Genomic DNA, 21,697 nt, shown 5'->3' on the forward strand with positions numbered 1-21,697 from the left:
GCATGTCAAAAGTTATGTTTGTTACAGCTGGCTGCAAAGTCCTGACTTCCAAGGCAAAGCAGCACACGCTGTGCAGAGCACTGGCGAAGGACTGACATGGTTCACTAAGGCCCCAGTCCCACAAACACTTTCGTTGATGTTTAACATCTGTGCAGTATAAGTGGTTATATGAGCAGGCACGTGGATATGCTTTTACAAAGTTAGCACCTCTAGTTATGCAAAAATCCACAGCTTTTTGGCCCATAGCTGAGAGACTGTATCCATGAGACAAATCAGAGTCAACAGCAGAGCAGCTTTTAATCACTTTGTCACTTGGGCTTCTGCAGGACTTTGTTTCAGTCTGTGCAAGAGTTTCATAACTTGACTGATTGAGGGGTTTTAATTTAAAATTCCCTGAACATGAATTTTCACATAACTCTGTGAAAATATGTTCATACACTTTTGACACTGTAAGAGAAAATCTTAAAGGAGCCTTCCATAGGAAAATTAAATAAATAAATTACTTTTATCTTTTAGTTCATTTCTTCTAATGTCATTAGCTGTTTCATGGCAAGAAGAGAATTTGTGATCAGCTTCTTTATTGAAAAAAATGTGCTGTGAAACTCTTTGGCGTGTACAAGTCAGTGAATTGTTGAATGAGGCCCTTTAGATGAATCTAAATGTGATATAGTTGCTAAGGAGCAAAAAAGAATTCTCTGAAACCAGAACCTAAGCTATAAAATAATGCTGCTGGTCAAAACACAGTTGGATTTGTAACTGGAAGCTAACTGGGAGCCAAAGTGGACTATACAAAGTAGATGTATCACAGCTCTTTTCTGGAGAGAAACAGGAATTTCCTGCAAGATGAGCATGCAGGTAGCTGCCTCCAGACAGCACCCTGTATCCTCAGTCTTGCCCAAAGTGCCTCAGATCTGGCATCCTTCACTGGTACCCCACCAGACCCTGTACCTTCATGAACACCTCTGTGATGTTGCTGTGTGACAGGCTCTGAGGAACACAAATACACCTTTTGGCTGCATCTATGAAAATGCTGCTCCACTGGGTAGCAATGTGGTCTTCTTGTAGTTTCCAGTAGGCATGACTATAAACACCCACAAGACTATCTCTGAGTGTCCATAGGACCTCCGAACCAAACGCTAAGTAGCAGGGACATACTCATCTACCCCACACGTGTCTAGACCTAGGTGGGACAGATGGAAGCTATTTTGTTTCACCAGCCAGTGTACTCCCTGGCCTCTTGAAGCCAGGAACAGTTCTAGGTTTGAACGCCTTTAGCAATCTAGCTGCTGGGTGCTCCTGATCCCTGGATTAAGTATTAGAAAGTCAAATGAACTGCAGCAGCACAGCTCTTCTCTGTCTTTGTAATAATCCATGTATTTACTAACATTACCAGGGATGAATTGTTATCATAGCCAGGTTTTAGCTCCAAAGAAACCAGAAAGTGCACTTATGAGTGACTTTCTAGCCACATGGATATCAGTAGAGTTTCTACAATTAATTTAAAGAACGAGGATGAAATTTTGAACAGATTTATACAGCCCCTGAAGGATTTGAACTTCTAGTGTCTAACAAATCCGTACCGTAATAAGGTCAAGAATAAAAATTAAGAGAGGCAGAAAGCAAAGCGGGGTATGCTTAGTCCTAAATCTGACTGACGATATCCTTGTTTCTGGCATTTCCCATAAAAGAAAGACCTACTTCTGAAGAGGCAGTCCCAGAGAAGCTGGTGCCTCAGAGTTAGAAATGGTACCCAAGACAGTTTTGGAGATGTTGCAGTTACATGGATGCATAAATAACTACTCATTTTCCAGTTTTCAGTGAGATGTACTGGAAGTGGATTCCTGGAAATTCTGGAAACCTTATGGTACATTCAGTGCATTATTTTATGCTGTATGTTAGATAAAGTAGTTAAATATGGTGATTATAATGGATGTTATGGCACTTGCAGACAAACTTAAATTAGAGAAATAATTTGCATGGTTACATTTCTATTCTGCTTGGGGAGTAAATCCATGTAAGATGTAGTGATGGTGAGGTACTGTGAAATGATAATAGGGTTGGGGGGTTTTATTCTTATTTATACAGTTGAAATGCTGGGGTTTGACCCCCGAGCCCCTGAATTAAGGTTGACATATGGGTTATTCCCACAGCCCTTCATAAAGAGGTGGTGAGTTTGCCTGATAGCTTCCCCCCAGGATGCGGCCGGCCCTGCAGGGAGAGCCATAAGGGAAATGAGCCCCAGGGGTCCCGCACTGAGTTGACAAAGGTCAGGTGTCTGCTTGGGGATAAAAGCTGGGACCACTTGCAGGGAGTCAGGAGTGTCTGTCTGTGGAGTGCACTCCCCAGAGCTTCCTGGTTCAGGGCAGACCTCCTGACTCTTCCTGGAGCTGGGCCCCGGTCTGTTTAGACCTTTGCGAACGCGGGTCGATTGGGTGAGAGTTGCCATGTGGGCACCTTTTTCTCATGTGTTTAACTGGCTGGTCTGGCTGTTTCCCATGCCAACTGTGGGCAACCTCGGGTCACTGTTTGTACCACCTATTGTGGGCCGGGTCATGTCGTTTGTGGGATCGTTGGGGGTGGCGTCGATCATGTATGAACTTGCTGACCTGTTTGTACCCCCGGCGGTCATTCATATAGTAACATTTCTGTGTACAATACAGTCTGCATATTGGTTCATCTCCCTGCTGGTGCTATCATTTTTGTTGGGCCTGATCATTGGCAAAACAACAGTGAATAAATTGAAAGATTGCTAGAGGTCGCAGTGGGTAGTGAAAAAAGGTCCAGAAGAAAAGGTGACACCCATAAAATAGTTACTGGGGAAAAGTGTGAACAATCCTTGTGGTGTTATGGCTGTGTATTTTTGGGGGAGGAAGGGTAAAGCCATTTTGTCATTACTGTCTGCTTCCTGTGTCATAATTCAAAGTCCTTATTTTGAATCAATCCTGACCCCAACGATATAATTTGGAATTTTGCTGTTGGCTTTAGCCTGACCAGGTTTGTCTTTAATACCAAGAATTGTTTGTCTTGCTCAGTGAATATGACAACATGTCCTGGATGGCTCTATGTTAATTCTGCACAGTGCGAAAGCTTTTGAAATGCGTGTACGTACAATTGCAAACAATGCATGTATATGAAATAACCCTAAAATATTTTATAGATGTTTTATAGATGCTATAGGAAGAACTATGATTGTAGGGAATTAATATGTTTACAGGAATTCAAATTTGAAATCAAACTACTTTCTTAAGCTTGTTCTACATTATTGGAAATACAGAATTCCAATTCCCCTGTTTAAATTTGGGCCTATGCCCCTGTAATGACTGCAGGTATACGGCCTGCATAGTCTTCAGTTCTACAGCCAGATTTAGAAAGTAGTTGACAATAGTCGTCAAGATTTGCTTTTTTGTTTGTGGTTGGGTTTGGGGTTCTTTTTGGAATGGTTGATTTTAGTTTGTTGCTTTGAGTTGTTGGTGTTTTTTTTCTTTGCTTTGACTTGCTGAATTGTCTTTTATTAATAACTAGTAAAGCCACTTGTGAATTATTTATATATGGTGATACCCCAGACAGTGGTTCCAGCTCCAGGAGTGACATAAATTCATAGGTAACCCAGAACAGTGCATCATCATTAACCTGGCAAGAGTCTACCAAAACGCAGTCGAAGCAGAACACCAGTTTTTTATAGATGCTATAGGAAGAACTATGATTGTAGGGAATTAATATGTTTACAGGAATTCAAATTTGAAATCAAACTACTTTCTTAAGCTTGTTCTACATTATTGGAAATACAGAATTCCAGTGAAGAGTGCCAGGCTAGCCTCACACTCAACTCTTCTGTGGAGCTATCCTGCCCTGACACTGTGGGCTAGGTGTGCCTGAGGAAGGCTAACTTTTAGAACTGAAATAGAAATGGAGTCTCTCTTCAGAAGCTGATTAAGCAATTCCATTTTATTAACTGTAAAAAGAGAAAGTTTGTATTTAAGAAGGATGAGGTCAGCACAAGAGGAAGAATAAGTATTGTTATCATTAGAGCTTCAAGGAACAAGACCTCGTCACACCTTTTTGCACTTTAAGAAAAGAATAGCCTTGGATAATGTAAGAAATGACATCTGGTCTCCTGATCTTGAAATATAGCCCACCCCTGTGGAGATATTTTTCCTCTCTTTTTGTCTCTCTTTTTGGAGACATTTTTCCTTGGATCTGGGAGAGCTGAGGAAAGGTTGGTTTTGTCCCTTGTCTGTGGCTGCAGGAAGCAGGCCTTTTCATGAGGGAAGGAAGAGGAGCCTTCTGTGCTCCTGCAGCACTGACTGACTTTACACTCAAGGAAAACTAAACGCTGAGAGCAAGCTGCAGGGAGCTGCCACACTACATATGTTTTTCTCCACATTTTCTTAGGAAAGACTTATTAGTGAAGCACAGGGCTTCCCTTTGCAAGGCTCATATTTTCAGTGTTCTCTGAAGAAAAAGAGAGATATTGAAACATAAGTCTTGTAAGGGAAACAGTATGTCATGAATAATGTTGACTGAACATGCTACTACATGTTTGGGGTGGGGTTGTCTGCCAGTGAAAGTAATAAAAATAGAGCTGTATATTATCCGTTGGGGTTTGGTTTATTCTGGAAGCTAATTTTTAAGAAACTGAGGGTTATTTATTAGTTGTGTCACAGGAATATTTGGACTGCTCTAATTCCAGTCTTCAGCGTTTTTACATTTCAAGCCATATAAAGGCGAACAAGATACATGGTGCATCAACCCAGTTCACAGAATAGGCTCTAACCACACTCTGTAAATATACTGTTGTCTGTGTTGTTTCTGGCCACAGAAATACTTTTCAAATTATTTATATTGACGTGCGGAAACAGACTCTATAACCTGAAAGTTATAAAGTAGGTATTTTTATTGCACGCAGATGCACGGGGGATCGCTCCACCACAAGTGTGCATGCCCAAATTTGCAAATCATTCTATATTTATACAGTAAAACACTACATATTTAATTGACACCTATACATATTCATTACCTAACGCTGCTTTGTATTATAATTAGCCTTGCTTCGTATTATAATTAGCTTATCAGCTCCCTATGCTTGCGCAGATCCTCCTGGTAATTGTGGGCCAGGGTCTCTGAGACGTGGGCGGTGGTCTTCTGCGATGAAGGCCGTATCTCTTCCTCATGATGTATTTTCACCTTTCACCTAGAATGTGTTTATTTGGCACGCTTATAGTTTTGAGCTGGTTTTGATTGGTTCTTGTCCTTGGTGAACATCTGCTCTCCCTTAGGAGTTGTGTTTTCTTCTGATAATTTGGTGAGGGATGTTACTTTGTGTTTCCTCGGTATGTGTTATTCTCTGTTAGATCTCAATAGTCCCTTTCTCCCTTGTTCTGCCGAGAGATGCAGAATGCTTGGGAATTCTGACTTTTATAACCATTTTCTCAGGTAAGGGTTGTTAGCTGTTTCGGATGGTAGATCAAAGAAGCATCTGCTTCTCTTCAAGCACTTTTGCCGTGATCAGCAAGGCAATGAGTTTCTCAGTTCTTTGCTACTTTACACAAGTGGTTAGTTTTATAAATCTTCTCTATTTTATGTTAGTTATTCTTCATCAATACACAAATAGCTTTATAAGTTCTATTTTATATTAGCTACCTTATATCAATATTCTTTTAAAATTGACTCAGCAAAAGCAGTTTTCATGATACACCATTGCATTCAGGTCTCAAAGTATTGCAAAGTATCCTTCAGTATACTTCAAAGGCAGTTTATTTATTTCAAGGGCAGTGGGAAGACTTTGCTATCCAAGTCTGACATCCACATTTTTGCTTTTCCGGCAGGATGCGTGAAAGGCATCCCTGGGGGGCATACGGTGGGGACCCTCACTACAGCGTATATTTTGTATGCAAGCACAGAGGTGTGTTTAAGGGTAGAAAACAGCATTCCAGTTGGATTTTATGCTGTGAAGACGGTGGGTATGATTTCTCTGAACCCTGCCTCATTGATGATTTATCCCTCCCTGCCTCAGCTGGGCAAATAGCTGGCCGGCTCACCAACCCTCCAATCACCCAGGCTGCAGAGCCTCCACCCCTCAGTGCCTTACGGACCACTTACAGCTGGCTTTTAAAGCAAATATTTTAATAAAATCACTTTCAGCCATTACTCGTCCACTTAAGACAGCAGAAGTTTGGGACTGGGTAAAAGGACAAGAAGTTTGCCCAGCAGAATTTGCTCTGAATCAGGTTTGTAATGAAGTTTACTGCTGAAAGAAGTAACCTGAAACCAATGTAGCTTATCATAGGAAACTTTGCCTTTAACATATGTGCTTTTTGAGTAGCAAGAGCTGTGGTACGCGGTATTATGTTCAGTTTACATTGCAGCATTATTGTGTCTCTGACAAAGTGCCAGTTACAGTGTTAATCTATAAAAGATGCAATTTATGTTTTCCTTCCCAGGCTTACTCGAAGGTGTTTCTGCTTTTGGATGATAAAGCTTTCAGTTTATGTTTTGTGCATATTGGACTTCTGCTACAGGTGCTGCTTTCTAATTTTAGGGCTTTAAGTGTTATTTAAACGCATGACTTTAAATATTCCAAGGCATTAGGAGCTTTGTGAAAGTCATGGGCACAACATCACCTTTCAGGATACTTGCAGTAAAATAATGCATTTTATCTGCGTGTGTACACACACACAAATCATAGACTATACCTGGTTATGCTTTACTTGCATATATTATTGCACTAGATCTAATCAGTGCAATATTGCTATTTTGAATAAGGCTAAATGTACTTAAAAGCAAACAAAAATTTGCTCATGAATTCTACAGATGGAAAATACAAAATATAAACTTTAACTTTTTTTTTCTTATAATTACACTGAAAGATTACTCTAGTCTGTATATAATAATTATATATTTATATTTTGCTATTTTCAATATCTTACAAACATATTGGAGTATTTTCACCCTGATTGGTGTGCTGTTTAAAATGTTAAAACACTGCACATAAAATTTGTAGTATATTAGAGTATTAGCCTAACAAAACAGTTTATAAGTAAAATATCTTTAAGTTCCTTTCACTTCACAAATCTTAATGCTGTTATTGAGATGTATGCTTAAAAACTTTCAGAGGTTTTGGACTGCATTATAATAGTTGCTTTCATATGAAATTTTTATCTTTTTCGTTAGAGCTTTTAATGCAAAATTTTGTAAGAAAACTTGACTGGCAACTGCAGCAAAACTTTGGTGTTTCCCACCTGTAGCTTGGGTTTGATGTGTACTAACTTAAGACACTTATGGCATGACGTTAAAATATAATTTTAATGGAAGTATGTGGTGATGTGTTATTTAAGTTGCTTTTTTTTCTCCAAGGTCCACCTTTTGTTTGCATTTTGTTTTGGGGTAGGAAGTTATTAGGTTATTTTTACATAGAAAAAGCGGGAGATTTTACATGACTGTGAAGCAATCAAAGCAATTTTGAAGATGAATACAAACCTTGCAGATGGAGACTTTTTTCTTGCATTGTGTTTTGTAGTTTCAAGCTTTTTGACATCAAACTTTTCCTGCTGCAGGAGGGCTAACAGTAGATGACTATTAAATGTTCCTGATCAACCATCTGAATGGAAGTGCTGATACGAATTATAAGGCTGAAATCATCTTGGATTAGCATTCAGATGCATGGTGTTCAAGCAGTAAATTACCTGGCTTACAATTTGCCAGGAAAGACTGAAATTAAGAAGGGCTTATCTGCAGCTACTGTAGAGAAAAGCAAACAAAAATTATAAACAGGATTCTAAAGGGAAAAAGGGGATTGGAGAACTATTTCTGTTTATTCAGGTACTCTGACAAATATTGTGAATGTCCATTAGACATGAGGAAGCTTTTGGGCTTTTTATTCCCCTCTGTATTAGATAGATTTGTCCAATTCCTTTCCTGTCTAAATAAAGTCCTCCTGTCCAGCCTGTTTCTTTGTTGCATGTGGTTGAGCGGGTAAAACTGTAAACTGCAACGTGGACAGCACTGCCGTTCTTTCCAGGAACGCACTCAAGGAAGGGGGAGGCTTGAACGTGGACTGAACATTGGTCCTCAAGTCTCAGGCTGTTGAACTAGGGCCTCCCTTTTTTTCAGAGGACTGTTGGAGATTTATTCTGTGTTACAGAGTAATCTGTAGCTAAAGCAAAACAGTCTGAAAGAGGCTTCAGAAGTGCAGTGACCCAGCGCATGCAGAGCCAGAGAGCTGCCACCTCAGCCGCACACAGCAAGAGCAACATGGCAAGGCCAGTGACAAAGGTGGCTCTACTGTGACAAATGTCTCTCTGTAAAATAGACTGCACTGAAGTCTGTGAGCCTAGCATAGGTTTGAATGCATAGGAGGAGTGACAGGCTGGGTCTGCTCCTCACCTTCAGCAGGCAAAACTGCACACTGCCAGGCAGTGAAAAGGCATTTTGGTTTCTCATCACTAATTTCCTGTACTTGAACTCTGCATAACCTCAGGATTCAATCTTCACTCTGTTTAAACTGCATGTACAACTCGGCTTACCCTGGCTGAGGCACTACATGCCTAGTGCTGGTGTTCAAAGGCAGGCAGGTATCCAAATCTGCTATAAGAAACGTGGGACCTGTGCCTCAGATACCTCAGAAGCACTATGAGCTTTGTCAGCAGCAGAGCATTAAGAGAGCTTACTTTCTTCTTGACTACCTAGTGTATTACCAAAAAATGCTTTCCCCAAGCTGTCAAGTGTACCTCCACAGGAAGGCTCAGAGAAGAGCCAATGGTCATCGTCTGTGCAGGACCTTTGGCAGGGGCCTGGGCTGCTGGCGGAGCTCAGAGCAGCAGAGGTGAAGAGGAAGCAGAGGCCACGATGGGCTGCTAGGATAAGGCAGGCTTAGACTGCAGTGAATAAGGGAGGAAGTAAAAAGGAGCAAAGTGGAAAGTGCCGAGGCCTTCTGGTCAAAACATAGGATAGAGAATATTTATTCTGTGTTCACTTACTTCATGTTCCTCTCTTCCAAAGACTGACAGAAAAGGAAACAGTGAGATTTGCTCAATCATGCCAGCGCAGGAGTAAGACCCTTTTTAAGAGTGTGTGTTTGCAGTCAGCATAAGCTAGTCTAGGACAATGCTGCCACCAAAAGGCACACCCAGTTGTTACCTTCTTTGCTTCTGTAGGTTAGTATTTGAGCATGAGGTGTGTTATGACAAGCGGTGCTTGTGAGCCAGCACCGGCTCAGAGCCAGGCTCTTTGCTTGCAATGGGTTTCTTACAAGGGACACCTCAGAAAAAGGTTACACTTGTCAGTGATTTCTGAAGACACTATTTGTCACCACTTACCTATGCCATTTAGTCCTGTGTAGAGGCCAAATATCCTCATAAGCTCATCAGTTCTTCCTGCTGCACCTTCTTATCAATTATGAAGTGATCAGTACCAGAGTCTTGGGATGTCTCGGCTATCTCAAATCTGAAAGGGGGCCATGTCTGAGGTACAATGCTTCACTTGGTAACTAGGAAAAGAAGTTGTGAAGCAGTATTCAGACATTGTTTATTATGCATATGTAGATAGGAAGAGTGTAAGACAATCTGGATTGCTGTAGTTGTCTTAAAAGGATGAGTGTTCATCAAGTCCATGTTAGGATGTATGTATCTTAAAAGATGTTCCTTATGCATATGAGACTTTTTAGGTCTCTCTCTACAGACACAAAGTTTGCATCTTGAATTTTGTCTTTGGTTGTGTTCCATATTTTAAAGGCTAAAGAAGAATAGGTGGGTTTGAGCCAGAACAGGTGTTTCATCTTACTGGCTTGTGGCCAGCAAGAACCAGCCTCCTGTCCTCCCCACAAGAATCAGAAAATACAGAAGCAGAAAAAATTGTCCTATTTTTTGTCACAAGTATTCCTTCTCAGTAGAGAAAACCATACTATCACCCACCTGGCCATTGCAATAGATGACTTTACGATTTTCAGGGCTTCTTGTGCCAAATTGCAAAGGAGCAGAAGAATCTGAGATGCAGTTTGAATAACAAGATCTTGGAAACTCTTTAGTGTTCTGAGAACAACGTCTGCCAGAGAAGTTTTTCCTGTTAATGAAATAACAAATGAACTATCATTTTGGGGTGGGTAAAATAATTCCTTGAAAAAAGTCATGTTTCTGCAATATTGAAATAGCTAAGGTAAAGTGCATTGAGTCACAAAAGCTGCCTGTCACCATGGCTACATCGGCTACAGCCAAATGAGTATATTAATGTAACATCCTAGGTGATTGCTGTGAACAAACAAACAAACAAAAACAAACTAAAAAAACAAACAATAAAATATAGTGTCCCTGGGAAGGCTACTCTTACTGAAGAGTTCAGGAGCTACATCAGGGCATTTTGCCTGAACAGTTCAATGTTGATGCCCCTCAGAAGATCTTATGGATCTCTTCTGTCTGACAACATGCTCATCATCTTAGTTCTGGGTCTTATGTGTGTAATCTCCTCAGTGGATGAAGTCTATATACCATGGGTGGATACTTACCCTGGGGAGTCTGATGGGCTGACAGGACTGCCTGATTGCAGCAGAGCTTTGGAAACCTGCCTATCTTGCCTCTTTCCACTGTCATGGGGTAGCTATCACCTTTCTAATGGGCATTAAGCATCACTGCCCAGAGCTATTCAGTTCCATTCGCTATCCTTTATAAACTTCCCTTTCCTTGAAAGGGAATGGAGACCTTTTTTTAAGTATACTTGGGGAGCTCTTACAGGAATAGGGAGAAAATGTTTCTGCAAAGAGATCTGTCTTTTCTTTTTCATACCCAAGGAGATTTTTTTAAGTAACCTCCTAGCAGGACGGCAGTTATTTTGCTTCTGACTCTTTGTTCTGGGATCAAATATTGCTGAGCTATCCATCTTTATGCAAAGTCATGGCAGTTAGTGCATTGAGCTATTGTGAATCGAAATGTCCTTTACTGTCCTAGGAAGCTGATACAGACCAGGGAGGAATCCATCAGCAGAATATCTTTGTCTAAATGAAAAATAATCTAAGTTACCAGGAGGATTCAACTTAACCAATCATGAGCAGAATATAGATATTTATGGTATGAGTTGCAAAGTTAAACATCAGTTTTGGGAGATGGTGGATGATATCACTTAATTCTTACCAAACTCTTAGTCATCAACAATACAATTCAAATAAACACACAAAGAAAGAATTTGTACATTAATGTTGTCTCTTTGAGATATTATTTTCTATGGGATGCTCATGTCCTGCCTACCAAGCAAATGTTTTGGACCCTTAGATAATTTTTTTTCTTTTTGAGAAGCAGGCTTACCGCTATTTCTGCTTAGCAGGCACCTATATCGTAGGCTGGTGAAGTGCTACCCACCTGCTGGCCTCCAGGACCTACCTAGTCATAAAATCCACAATTGTGTGCAAGAGCTGATCACACCCCAGACTGCGAATTGAAGAACTGCAGTTGGTGTGGGATGAGCAGTTATTGTTACAGCAGTTACAGTTCTTGTAAAGATAATTAGTTCTGGGAAACTTCATTGGTGTGAGGCAGCAGAAGCTGTATTTTAATCTGCTTTTAAGTGGGTTTTACCAAAGCAAATTCTAAAGGCAAAGGCGACATATTTGAAGGCAAAAGGAGATTGCATTGGCTGTGTCAAAAAGCTATATTTTAAAGCTTTTGCTGTTTATAGCCCTAGTGTTGGAGTTTTAGATTTTAAAAATCCTTATTTATGTTGGTGTTGATCCTTATCTTAAAAGTCATTATGATATATGAAATAACAGACAGTTCTAGTTCTGTTTTAGAAATTATTAGGAAGTGGTCATAAGCAGATAGATAGAAATACTTTCTTATTTTCTACAGCAGTGTCGTAAATCTAAAGATAGCCATTATCTCTCCCTGGGGAAATAAGTGCTAAATAAAAAACTAGGAATATTGAATCCCTTATCTGTTTCCTGGGGAAAAAGCATGTCAGCTTATTTGATGTCACAGAAGAGTGTAAATATATTACTTAGTAGGTGTGATTAAAGTTCTTTATGCAAATACACTTTTTCATTGTTTTTCATTGGTGTCTGTGCTACCTTTTATGTCCTGTAATGATTTATTTCAGAGCTCCACAACCACCATGTTGCCCTGTGGACCAGCTTTGTCCTTTGCTCGGTGCCTGCTGCGGAAGAAGAATGTCAGTGGCGAAAGTCTTGAGGACTCCAAGTTGTGCCGATGCTTATCGACAGTGGACCTTATTGCCCTGGGGGTAGGAAGCACCCTTGGTGCTGGTGTTTATGTCCTTGCTGGAGAAGTAGCCAAATCCGATTCCGGACCTAGCATCGTGGTTTCCTTCCTGATCGCGGCGCTGGCGTCTGTGATGGCAGGGCTCTGCTACGCTGAGTTTGGTGCTCGCGTGCCCAAGACTGGCTCTGCCTATCTGTACACTTACGTGACTGTTGGCGAACTGTGGGCTTTTATCACTGGTTGGAATCTCATTTTATCCTATGTTATAGGTAAGCTTAAGAACACGGGTCTCAAGGGGTTCTGAGACACCAGATAAGGTACAGATCTGAGTCTCTTTCTTTCCTGTCTCTATATTGCTTTGTTACTCCTGCTGAGATGAAATAACCAAAGCAATTTGATTAGGTTATTTCTTCCTGTGCAGCAAATACAGTTTTTGCAAGATGCCTTGTATTCAGCAGTAGGAACTGCATGCATTGTATGAAAATAGTGTCAGACAGTTCAGTGATGATGCACAAGAATAAACAGGATTTCACTGCTGTCTTTGGTCAGCAAGAATAATTTCAGTAAAATCAAGAAGCTTTTTTTTTTTTTTTCTGAATATACACAGCAAGGACATTTACAGGGACCTCATCACTATAGTATCTGACTTCAAGAAAGCAAGAAAGTTGTGATTTTTAAGTACTAACTTGTTACTGTAGCCTCATGGTAATTAGTGACCTATCAAGTAATCCCATAAAATACAGAGTTGGTCAGGTCTGAATAAAATGAATGCTCATATGGCAGATATTCAAATAACTATTTCAGGTAGTGCATTAGCAGAGATGACATTTTTTGATTCAAAAACGTTTTCTTCCAGACGTATGTGTTCCAAGCATCCGTTATATTGAGTATAAGCACATCTAGCTGTTTATGTGTACCTAACTACAGAACTGTTGCCCAAATCACTACAGAGTCAATATGCCCAAGTATGTATTGAACTATATTTCATGACAGGAGAGCTGTAGAAGTCAGGTTGTATTTAGCCATGGCCATGTGCACTCATTACCAGAGGAGAGACTAACACTACCAATATACATCTTGCTAGTCATTTTTTTCTTTACTTCCAGGTGGATAAACTTTCCTTCATGTTCTTTCTTAAACTGCTTTCTTACATTGCTTTATATTGTTTAACATATGCCACACTAACTTTTAGAAATATGGGTGTTCCAGAATTACCTCAGATGTAAATGACAGAGAAGTAATTTTTGCAATATTTTGGAAATAAATCAGGTACAAATGTCTATATTTTAGTTGTAGAACAATATGTTACCATTTATGTTTTAGAATTTTTCTCCATTAAAATTCCTCAGCATATCAAAGTCACACTTTTAACATGCTCTGCTTTTTTAAATGCAAGTAGTAACATGCTTAGTTTTATTTCTTTTTCAGTAGAACTTACTGTATCCCATTGTATGTATGCAAAACCCTAAACACGTATGCATTTTATGAAGGTACATCAAGTGTAGCAAGAGCCTGGAGTGGCACCTTTGATGAACTTCTTGGAAAACAGATTGGTCATTTCTTCAGCACCTACTTAAAAATGAATTACTCTGGGCTAGCAGAGTATCCTGACTTCTTTGCTGTATTCCTTATATTACTGTTATCAGGTAAGACAATATATCCCTTCGTTTATGGTGGTTGTGATGTCAGAGTGTTTCTTACAGACAAAAATGCTAAATTGTAGCTTGTGTTTTACAAACTTAACAGCTGCTTCCACAGGAAAACATTCTTACTCCCACCAGGAGTGGAGGAAGCAGTAAGTGTATCCTAAAGTGTAGAGTTTATTTTCGGCCAGTATGAAAAGCATTTCGGTATTCAGTAGAGATCTTGCCCATATCTCAAATATCTGTCATGTTCAATGTATCTTTCGATCAAACAAAAGCAGGAGCTTTTTTGCTCTGGAAGGTGAAGCTATGTTACATGGGTATAACCTCCTATTCTCTTATTCTGAGTGGCTTTTTTGGATTCAGTGCTTAAGAAAACATTTCTGTTCAACTCCCAATGCTAGAATGAGTGACCAGTGTATCTGAAGCTTTTATTAGGTCTCCATACAGAAATAGATAAGTTCCCACACTTAGGAAGATTGGGGAGTTTACTAGACAAGTTTTAGTCCAGCATCCTGCCATGTTTGTGGCTTAAAGTTGCCTACAGAACCAGTTTAGGCCCTTATGTCTTCAGGACGGATGGGAATAAATTTGGTATATAGCTGGAACAGACCATTCAGTTCCACCTCATCCAGAATAAGGAGGAAAACCATAACATTTTGAAAAGCAGAGCACTGATACTCCACAAACCAAGCTACAAAATACTAGTATAGATGCTTCCACCTTTTATGTTTCCTCCGTTGCTGCCTCCTAGCATAGGAAGCAGAGATTCTTGGTAGAAGAGGAGCTTTGCCACTGCTCCTGAGTTTTCTTGTGTGTCCTGTCTTTTCATCACCATCATCATTCCTTCTTCACTTCTCTGACACTTGTGCTGCAAATGACTTCTCCAGGTCTCTGTGGTCGGCAGCCACAGCACCAGTGAGTGAACTGGGTAGAATTCACCAGTGCTGAGAAGAGGAGCAGTGGGGTGGCCCAGGGCTGTGTGGACTGAGCATAGTATAGTAATTGGATTCTGAGCTGTGCAAAGCTGAATCATAGGAGTAGCAGATGATGTTTTACTGAAATTACTGTGTCCTTAGCACAAGGAGAAAGTACACAGAAATGGGGAATTTTTTTCCTACAGAAGGGATTTCAAAAAAATATGCAAACTGTTTCATACTGCATCAGGATGATTGAGACACTGCCTTATTGGGAGAAACAGACCTAAAGAAAGCATACACCTTTCTTCAACAAAAATGCCGTTCGTGAAGAAAATTTGATAAGATAGTAAACGTCTCATTAACAGAGTCAGAAATATTTTCGACATTGCGAGGCTTAAAATTTTCAGACCTAATCTCTAAATAATGAGTGAAAGCATGTATGTGATCTTAGTGGAAATGCTTAGAGTGCAAAGGACCTGCGGAGGCTTTCCCTTTGTATTTAAGTTTTCCTGATCTGTTCACTGCCTGCTCTTCTATTAAACTGTTAGTACGCTTACAATTTTTACAAATCTGGTGGTTCCTAATGGAATAACTTACAGATTGTTCAAATGCACTGCTCTGCAGCATGTGTAATTTGTGTCAGACTGTTTTCTAGAATCTCTGTGAATCAGTGTTTACAAACAGGAGGTGTGCATTTCTTTTAAAGGCTTGATTAATGAGCTAGGAAATTTACTCTGTGATGGTTATGCTCTGAAAAACTCAGAGTGAACAGTTTACACTATTAATCTAGGAAGTAATTATTCTGTAAGGAGGATGTTCTACCAATCTGTTTTCATTGACCATAGAATTCTTGTACCTATTTTTGTTCTATGACATAAAATAGAGATATGAGTTGAAATTTCAGAAAAGCAGTAAGTAAGAATTGCTCAAAATATACTTAAATACTTAAAGAATACAATTAAAAAAGCTTTTTGTTTTATGGTTTCAAATACATTTCCCTATTGTCATGCTGTCAAAAAGTCTAGTAAATTTGTGCTACATCTTTTTTAAACTATAAAATCCAGTGCTGTTTTTTTCAGTATTATTCACAGTAGTTATATGTATGCCTTCTTTAAAATGCTATTTTTTTAGTTTAAGAGACCATTCACATCTATAAAATATTTTTATTTTATAGGTCTTTTATCTTTTGGAGTAAAAGAATCTGCATGGGTGAATAAGATTTTCACTGCGATTAACATCTTGGTCCTACTCTTCGTTATGATTTCTGGCTTTGTGAAAGGGGATGCTGACAACTGGAAAATAAGTGAAGAATATCTCATAAACCTTACTGCAGTAACAGAGTAACTTATTATTGTTTTCTTAATCAATTTATTTTCTCATATTCCAAGCAATTTTCTGTCATAATTGCTTTAGTGGTATTGCAAGTAGTAAATCAATGAATAGTTCTGTTGTGGGGAGTGATGAACTTTTTATTCCCTTAAATATAGTTTTTATTTTCTTGTTTGTAAGTCCTTTTTTAAAAAAAAAAAATAATAAAAAATCTTAGTTCAATACTGTTTTCCATAGTAATCTGAGAGGTTACTCTCTTACTGGCCTGAAAGCCATGCACTATATGAGCCTGACAGCAAGAGTTGCCTACACCATTAGTGCTTTTTACAACATGTTTTGCTACAAACTGCAAAGCAAGATGATAGTTACTTGATTTGGGTATTCTTCCATTTACTGTTATTTTTGTCTTTCTTACAAGCTTTGATGTAAAGATTTCCTCTCATGCAGTTTTGTAAAGTCCCATTTTTGAAAAAATATTTTTAAACTTTTTTTTTTCCCCAGAGTGGTAGGGGAGCATGATGCATCTCTTTGTCCTACCAAAAATAATTAAAAGAAAGTTATTTTTCTGCTGTATTTGTGTTTTTAATAGGAACTTCTCATCCTATGAGAATGTGACAAGTATATATGGGAGCGGTGGCTTTATGCCATATGGTTTCACAGGCACATTGGCTGGTGCTGCAACCTGTTTTTATGCTTTTGTTGGATTTGACTGCATTGCAACAACTGGTATAGTATTTATATGTGTGCATTTATAGATGTAAAAAAACCCCAAAACACACACAAGGTGAAAATCTGTCTACTGTTATGCCATTGCTTTCTCCTAAACCTCATTTGGTCCATATAGAATGAATCTGAATTAATTCCTGAATGTGGCTGTTGTTCTGGGAGGAAGGAGGAGGTTTTACTTATTTTATTGCTGTTATAAATAAATTTATTGTGGCTTTCTAAGTCTGGGAAGTGCTTACAATTTTCTTCTGCTAAATCATGTTAATCACTTGCTCACTTTTACAGTTCTCTGAGATGAGTTATCTCTCCTAACAGCTGGCTTGTATGTTGCTGATGGAGAATGAGTACACTGAACTTATAAACTGTAGATGAATCACTGGAAATGATAGGCTTCCAGTAGTCTAAACATAGAATGTATTTTACATCCTTCTGTTTCTGGCAACAAACTACTAAGTTTGGGTCTGTGTCACTGAGCTTATTTTATACAGATTTTTAAAACTTCTATTACAAATAAGATTCCCATGGCTTAGACTGACAAACAATTTGTCTTTGATGTTATCTAAAGCTGGGGGTGGAAATAAGTAAGAATTCTTTGTCTGGCATCTTTTTTCCTTTTTTTCAGGAGAAGAAGTCAAGAATCCTCAGAAAGCCATGCCCATAGGAATTGTGGCATCTCTGCTTGTCTGCTTCATGGCCTATTTTGGGGTTTCAGCTGCACTGACACTTATGATGCCATACTATCTGCTAGATGAGAAAAGTCCTCTGCCAGTAGCATTTGCATATGTTGGATGGGGTCCTGCAAAATATGTTGTAGCAGTGGGATCCCTTTGTGCTTTATCTACAAGGTAAAGACATTGAAATACTAATTTTATTGGGAAAAGCTGGTGGATAATATATGAAATTTAAATATATGTTCGTGCGTTCATTTTGAAGGCTCAGTTCATGCAAAGGATTAGCAATAAGTATTATAAGCAAGTTTTAGACTTAAGCAGGACTTGATCACAGTAGGTGCATCAATTTAAGTTGCTTTTTTAAACTACTGTTATTGAACTCTACTTCTTTGGCTTATTACCCTGGAGTTTTTTTAATCAAAATATGTGTTTTCAAACATATGACCTACAAGTTATCTTTATTAAGTGATAAAATAAACCTCACCCATTTTGTCCTTTCTTGTTGTCCACTTCCAATGACTCAGAAGCTTTATGGGCTCTGTGTATTTGCAGGCAAAATTGAAGAGATGATTAACTAGCTCCACTCCTCATCTTTGTTGCCTGTCTCTGTTTTCCTCCAGTAGCCAGTCTGTCTTCTGACATCATCCCCTCCTGTGGTTTCTGTGTGGGTATTTCAGATGAAGATTATAGCTGTGAAAATACTGTAATTTATTCCCCTTTGTGAAATTGTGGTTTTAACTTTTAACTGTTGTTTTCATTAAAAAGATCAGGGAAGGCATGAGAGATAATATGTATTCATATATATGGCACCCCAACTGTAATGTGGTGCAAACACTTTCATGGAACAGAAAATTGCTCGATACTTGAATTTAGGGATAGAAAAATGCTGATCCAAATCTTCTGTCTGGGCTTATGTAGATAAAGTGTCATTTTTGTGAGATTCAGTGGTAAGAACACTGGCTGCCTTGCCACAAAGGCAACCAATATGCCTGTAGAAGCGCTGATGCTAACAGCACTCTGAGATAACCCTGTAAGCAACATAAAGTTGCTTATAGTCTTAAAGTCTTATAAAAATAAGCATGCTCACTGTAGACAATTGTGTAAAAGAAAGGAGTATTTTTATGTAGGAGGGGATGGAAAAAGGGAATAGTTCCAGAATGACATTAAAAGAATTGAAGGGCTGAGTGAAGAATGCTGTAGTTACACAACTCATTCTGGGATTACAGTTATTTTCTATCTAGTTGTCGTGGTCCCCTCAATTTGGAGGGTTTTACTGAATTTTTCATCTATATTGAAAAATACTTTTATTTCTTTTATATTAATATAATTTTACTAAGTTACACATAAGCAGAAATTAGATTAAAGGAGTTAATACTGGGAAAAAAAAATTGAACTGATGTGGTAAAATGCTTTTTCAGAAATTTGAACTGCTAGTCTCTTTTCCCAGTGTATTCTGAAGAATTATACTTATTCATATGGAGAGGTTAATCTTTCAGTCCGTTGACTGATGTCAGTGCAGACCAAAACAAAGGAAATTGTTTTTCATATTTCTCAGTTTAGAGGTAAAATTAAGAAGAAAAGTTCATTGCTTTTGGTTCATATAGTTATCACTTATTATGTTATGTCGTGAACTTGTTTCCTCAGGGTAAAGACGTTTGCTAATATTTTTGCTATTTATGTCAGTATACCTAAAGACAGGTAGGATAAATAAATTTTACAAAGCCACAACAGCGAAAAATTTGGCAATGGATTTTAACAGCATCCTTATTTGAAAAGTCAATTGTCACTCTGATTCAGGAAATATTCTTTTTTAGAAGGGACATTCATACATCAAAATCAGTTCATGTGCAATGAAGCTTCTCTCGTGTGTGTCTAACCTTAACACTTGTGTCTTACAAGCATTACTGGAGGTACTTAGCATCTGTGGTATGTAAAAGCTGTGCCTTCTGTAAGTGATATAGTTCATTCCCTAAAGAAAGAAATGCAACCATTCATCTGGTTAAAAAACAGTGTGCTTGCTGCAGAGCTTATACTGGCTATGACTTTGCCTTTTGGCCTTTCAGTGGTTTTTGGTTTTCTTAATTACAATTATTTCGCTTAAAGGAAAAGAAATGACCTAATTTAAGAAGTCTGTTTTAAAAGAACTTTGAGTTATCAACAGTTTAAAAGCTTTCTGTGTTCTGCTAATAACAAATCTAAATTAATTAGCTTTACATCTAAAAAAAAAATGAAAAAAATAAAATAAAAAAAAAACCGAACACAATTTTAATGAAGCTTGGCTAGAGGTGCTTTAATTCAAAAATAAAAAAATAATGTGCCCAAGTATAACTGTATGGTGCTTACTTTGGACTACTGTTAATCAGCAGCCTCACCTGGAAATGCAGAGTGTAAGAGATGCTGCTAATGCTTATGGATTTGCTGCTGCTGACTGACAGGCTTTCTCCAGGAATACTAAAGCTTAATTGCATAGTTAGTGTGACCTGGACCATGTTCCTGGTCCACTAATACCCAAGAACTACAGTGATGGCAAGAGTTATTTTGCTGATCTGAATTCTCTTTGATGAAGCAATTCCATGACCTAAACTGCTACTAATGATAATATTTTTAAAAAGCTATCAACTTCATAGAGAAAAAGAAATGTCTGATCTGTAGTGTCTTGGGCTATGGGGCTTTCTGGTTTTGTCTTATCATAAATTTTGTTTCTATACATGCCATTAATTAACATTGTTTATCTTGTCCATGATATAACTCTGCATGAACTGTGTTTGCTATGTTGCATGTGTTTGCTTTTTACTCAGTCTTCTTGGATCCATTTTCCCAATGCCACGTGTAATCTATGCTATGGCGAAGGATGGGTTGCTTTTCAAATGTCTAGCTCAAATCAATTCCAAAACGAAGACCCCACTAGTTGCTACTCTATCGTCTGGTGCAGTAGCAGGTGAGACTAAGAGTTGGTTCTTGTAAAGAAAGTTGCACTGCTAAACACGTTGCATATATGGAAATAAACCACTGTTGTGCAGCTTTGAATCGCTTTGGACTGAAGTGATAAAATCCAGGTAAAGTAAGCTAGCAGCAAAACTATCCTCTACCACAGATTTTGTATTTGTTGGATAATCTCAAGTGCTTTCAAAGCCTAGGTTCAAAATAAACAACAATCCAAAACCAAGAACATCAGTCAACCAAACAAAAAACCAAGAGCAGCAACACAGAGCCTAAACCAAACTATACCTAAACCCATTAACTCTTCCAAGCTTTTCTTTTTATGTAGTTGGGTTTACCAGTAAAGCATTGTGCTTTTAATAACCTGTATTTGAACTATACATTTTTCTGTTCTAGTCTTCTCGGCTCTATGTTCCCTTTGCCCCGAATTCTGTTTGCCATGGCACGCGATGGTTTACTCTTTAGTTTTCTTGCCAAAGTGAGTAAGAGGCAGGCACCAGTTTCTGCCACCTTGACAGCAGGGGTCATCTCTGGTAAGCTCTCAAAGCCCGTGTTACTTCAAACTGAGATGTAAACACTCTATGCACGTGCATGGTACTTTATATTTTTGAAAAGGGCTGCTTGTTAACTTCCCTTGCATGTGATGGGAATAAAATTACTGAGCAATCAAAGGGTGTAAGAACTCCAGATGATGCCAATCATGGTGGTGGTGATGTCCTTAATGTCACAGAATTCAAAATTTTTTTTTTTTTTAAAATATTGGCCTGTTGTAAGGTGAATAAGCTTGTCACTTAATCTGAGTCCCTTAGGCTCATGCTCTGCTTACAGGGTGTCTTTGTCTGATGTACACCTATATATTTATCGCATCTATTGTGGGGGAAAATAATTGTCACGCTTTTTATTACGAGACCGAAGGAAAAAATTCTACATTTGCAGCAGGATCAACTGTAATGTAAAATACAAATATTTTTCAATTTTCCTCTAAAGGAAGTGATTCTGGTTTTGTATATGCTTACCCAGTTGTGGCTGAGGGTGTGTGTGTGTGGGTGTGTGTGTGTTGGGGGGTTACGTGTGTATGCACACGTATGTATGCACACACATGCCCACATATATTTTAGCAAAGCATCATTTTGGGAGCTGTTGCCAACTCTTAAAGTTTCACAAAGAGAAATTCTTAACAATCAGCTGTTTCACTTTTGACCATACTTCTTGCAGAGGCACATGTAGCTGTGCCCAAATTTCATTGTCATTTCAGCAGGTTGTCTAATTAC

General features: G+C 38.6%; 1 protein-coding gene across 1 annotated transcript; it reads left to right on the forward strand.

The window, feature by feature from the left end:
* Positions 1-12,082: 12,082 nt before the first annotated feature.
* On the forward strand, positions 12,083-20,959 carry SLC7A2 (solute carrier family 7 (cationic amino acid transporter, y+ system), member 2; the record flags this gene model as incomplete). Its single annotated transcript, XM_008936271.1, has 6 exons — positions 12,083-12,466; positions 13,688-13,843; positions 15,935-16,100; positions 16,679-16,815; positions 17,438-17,660; positions 20,823-20,959. Coding segments are annotated over exons 1-6 (1,195 nt in total), but the record flags the coding sequence as incomplete, so codon positions are not given.
* Positions 20,960-21,697: the final 738 nt, after the last annotated feature.

Source organism: Merops nubicus, unplaced genomic scaffold, assembly GCF_000691845.1.
Source record: "Merops nubicus isolate BGI_N331 unplaced genomic scaffold, ASM69184v1 scaffold28482, whole genome shotgun sequence".
In the NCBI taxonomy this organism is placed as follows: Eukaryota; Metazoa; Chordata; class Aves; order Coraciiformes; family Meropidae; genus Merops; species Merops nubicus.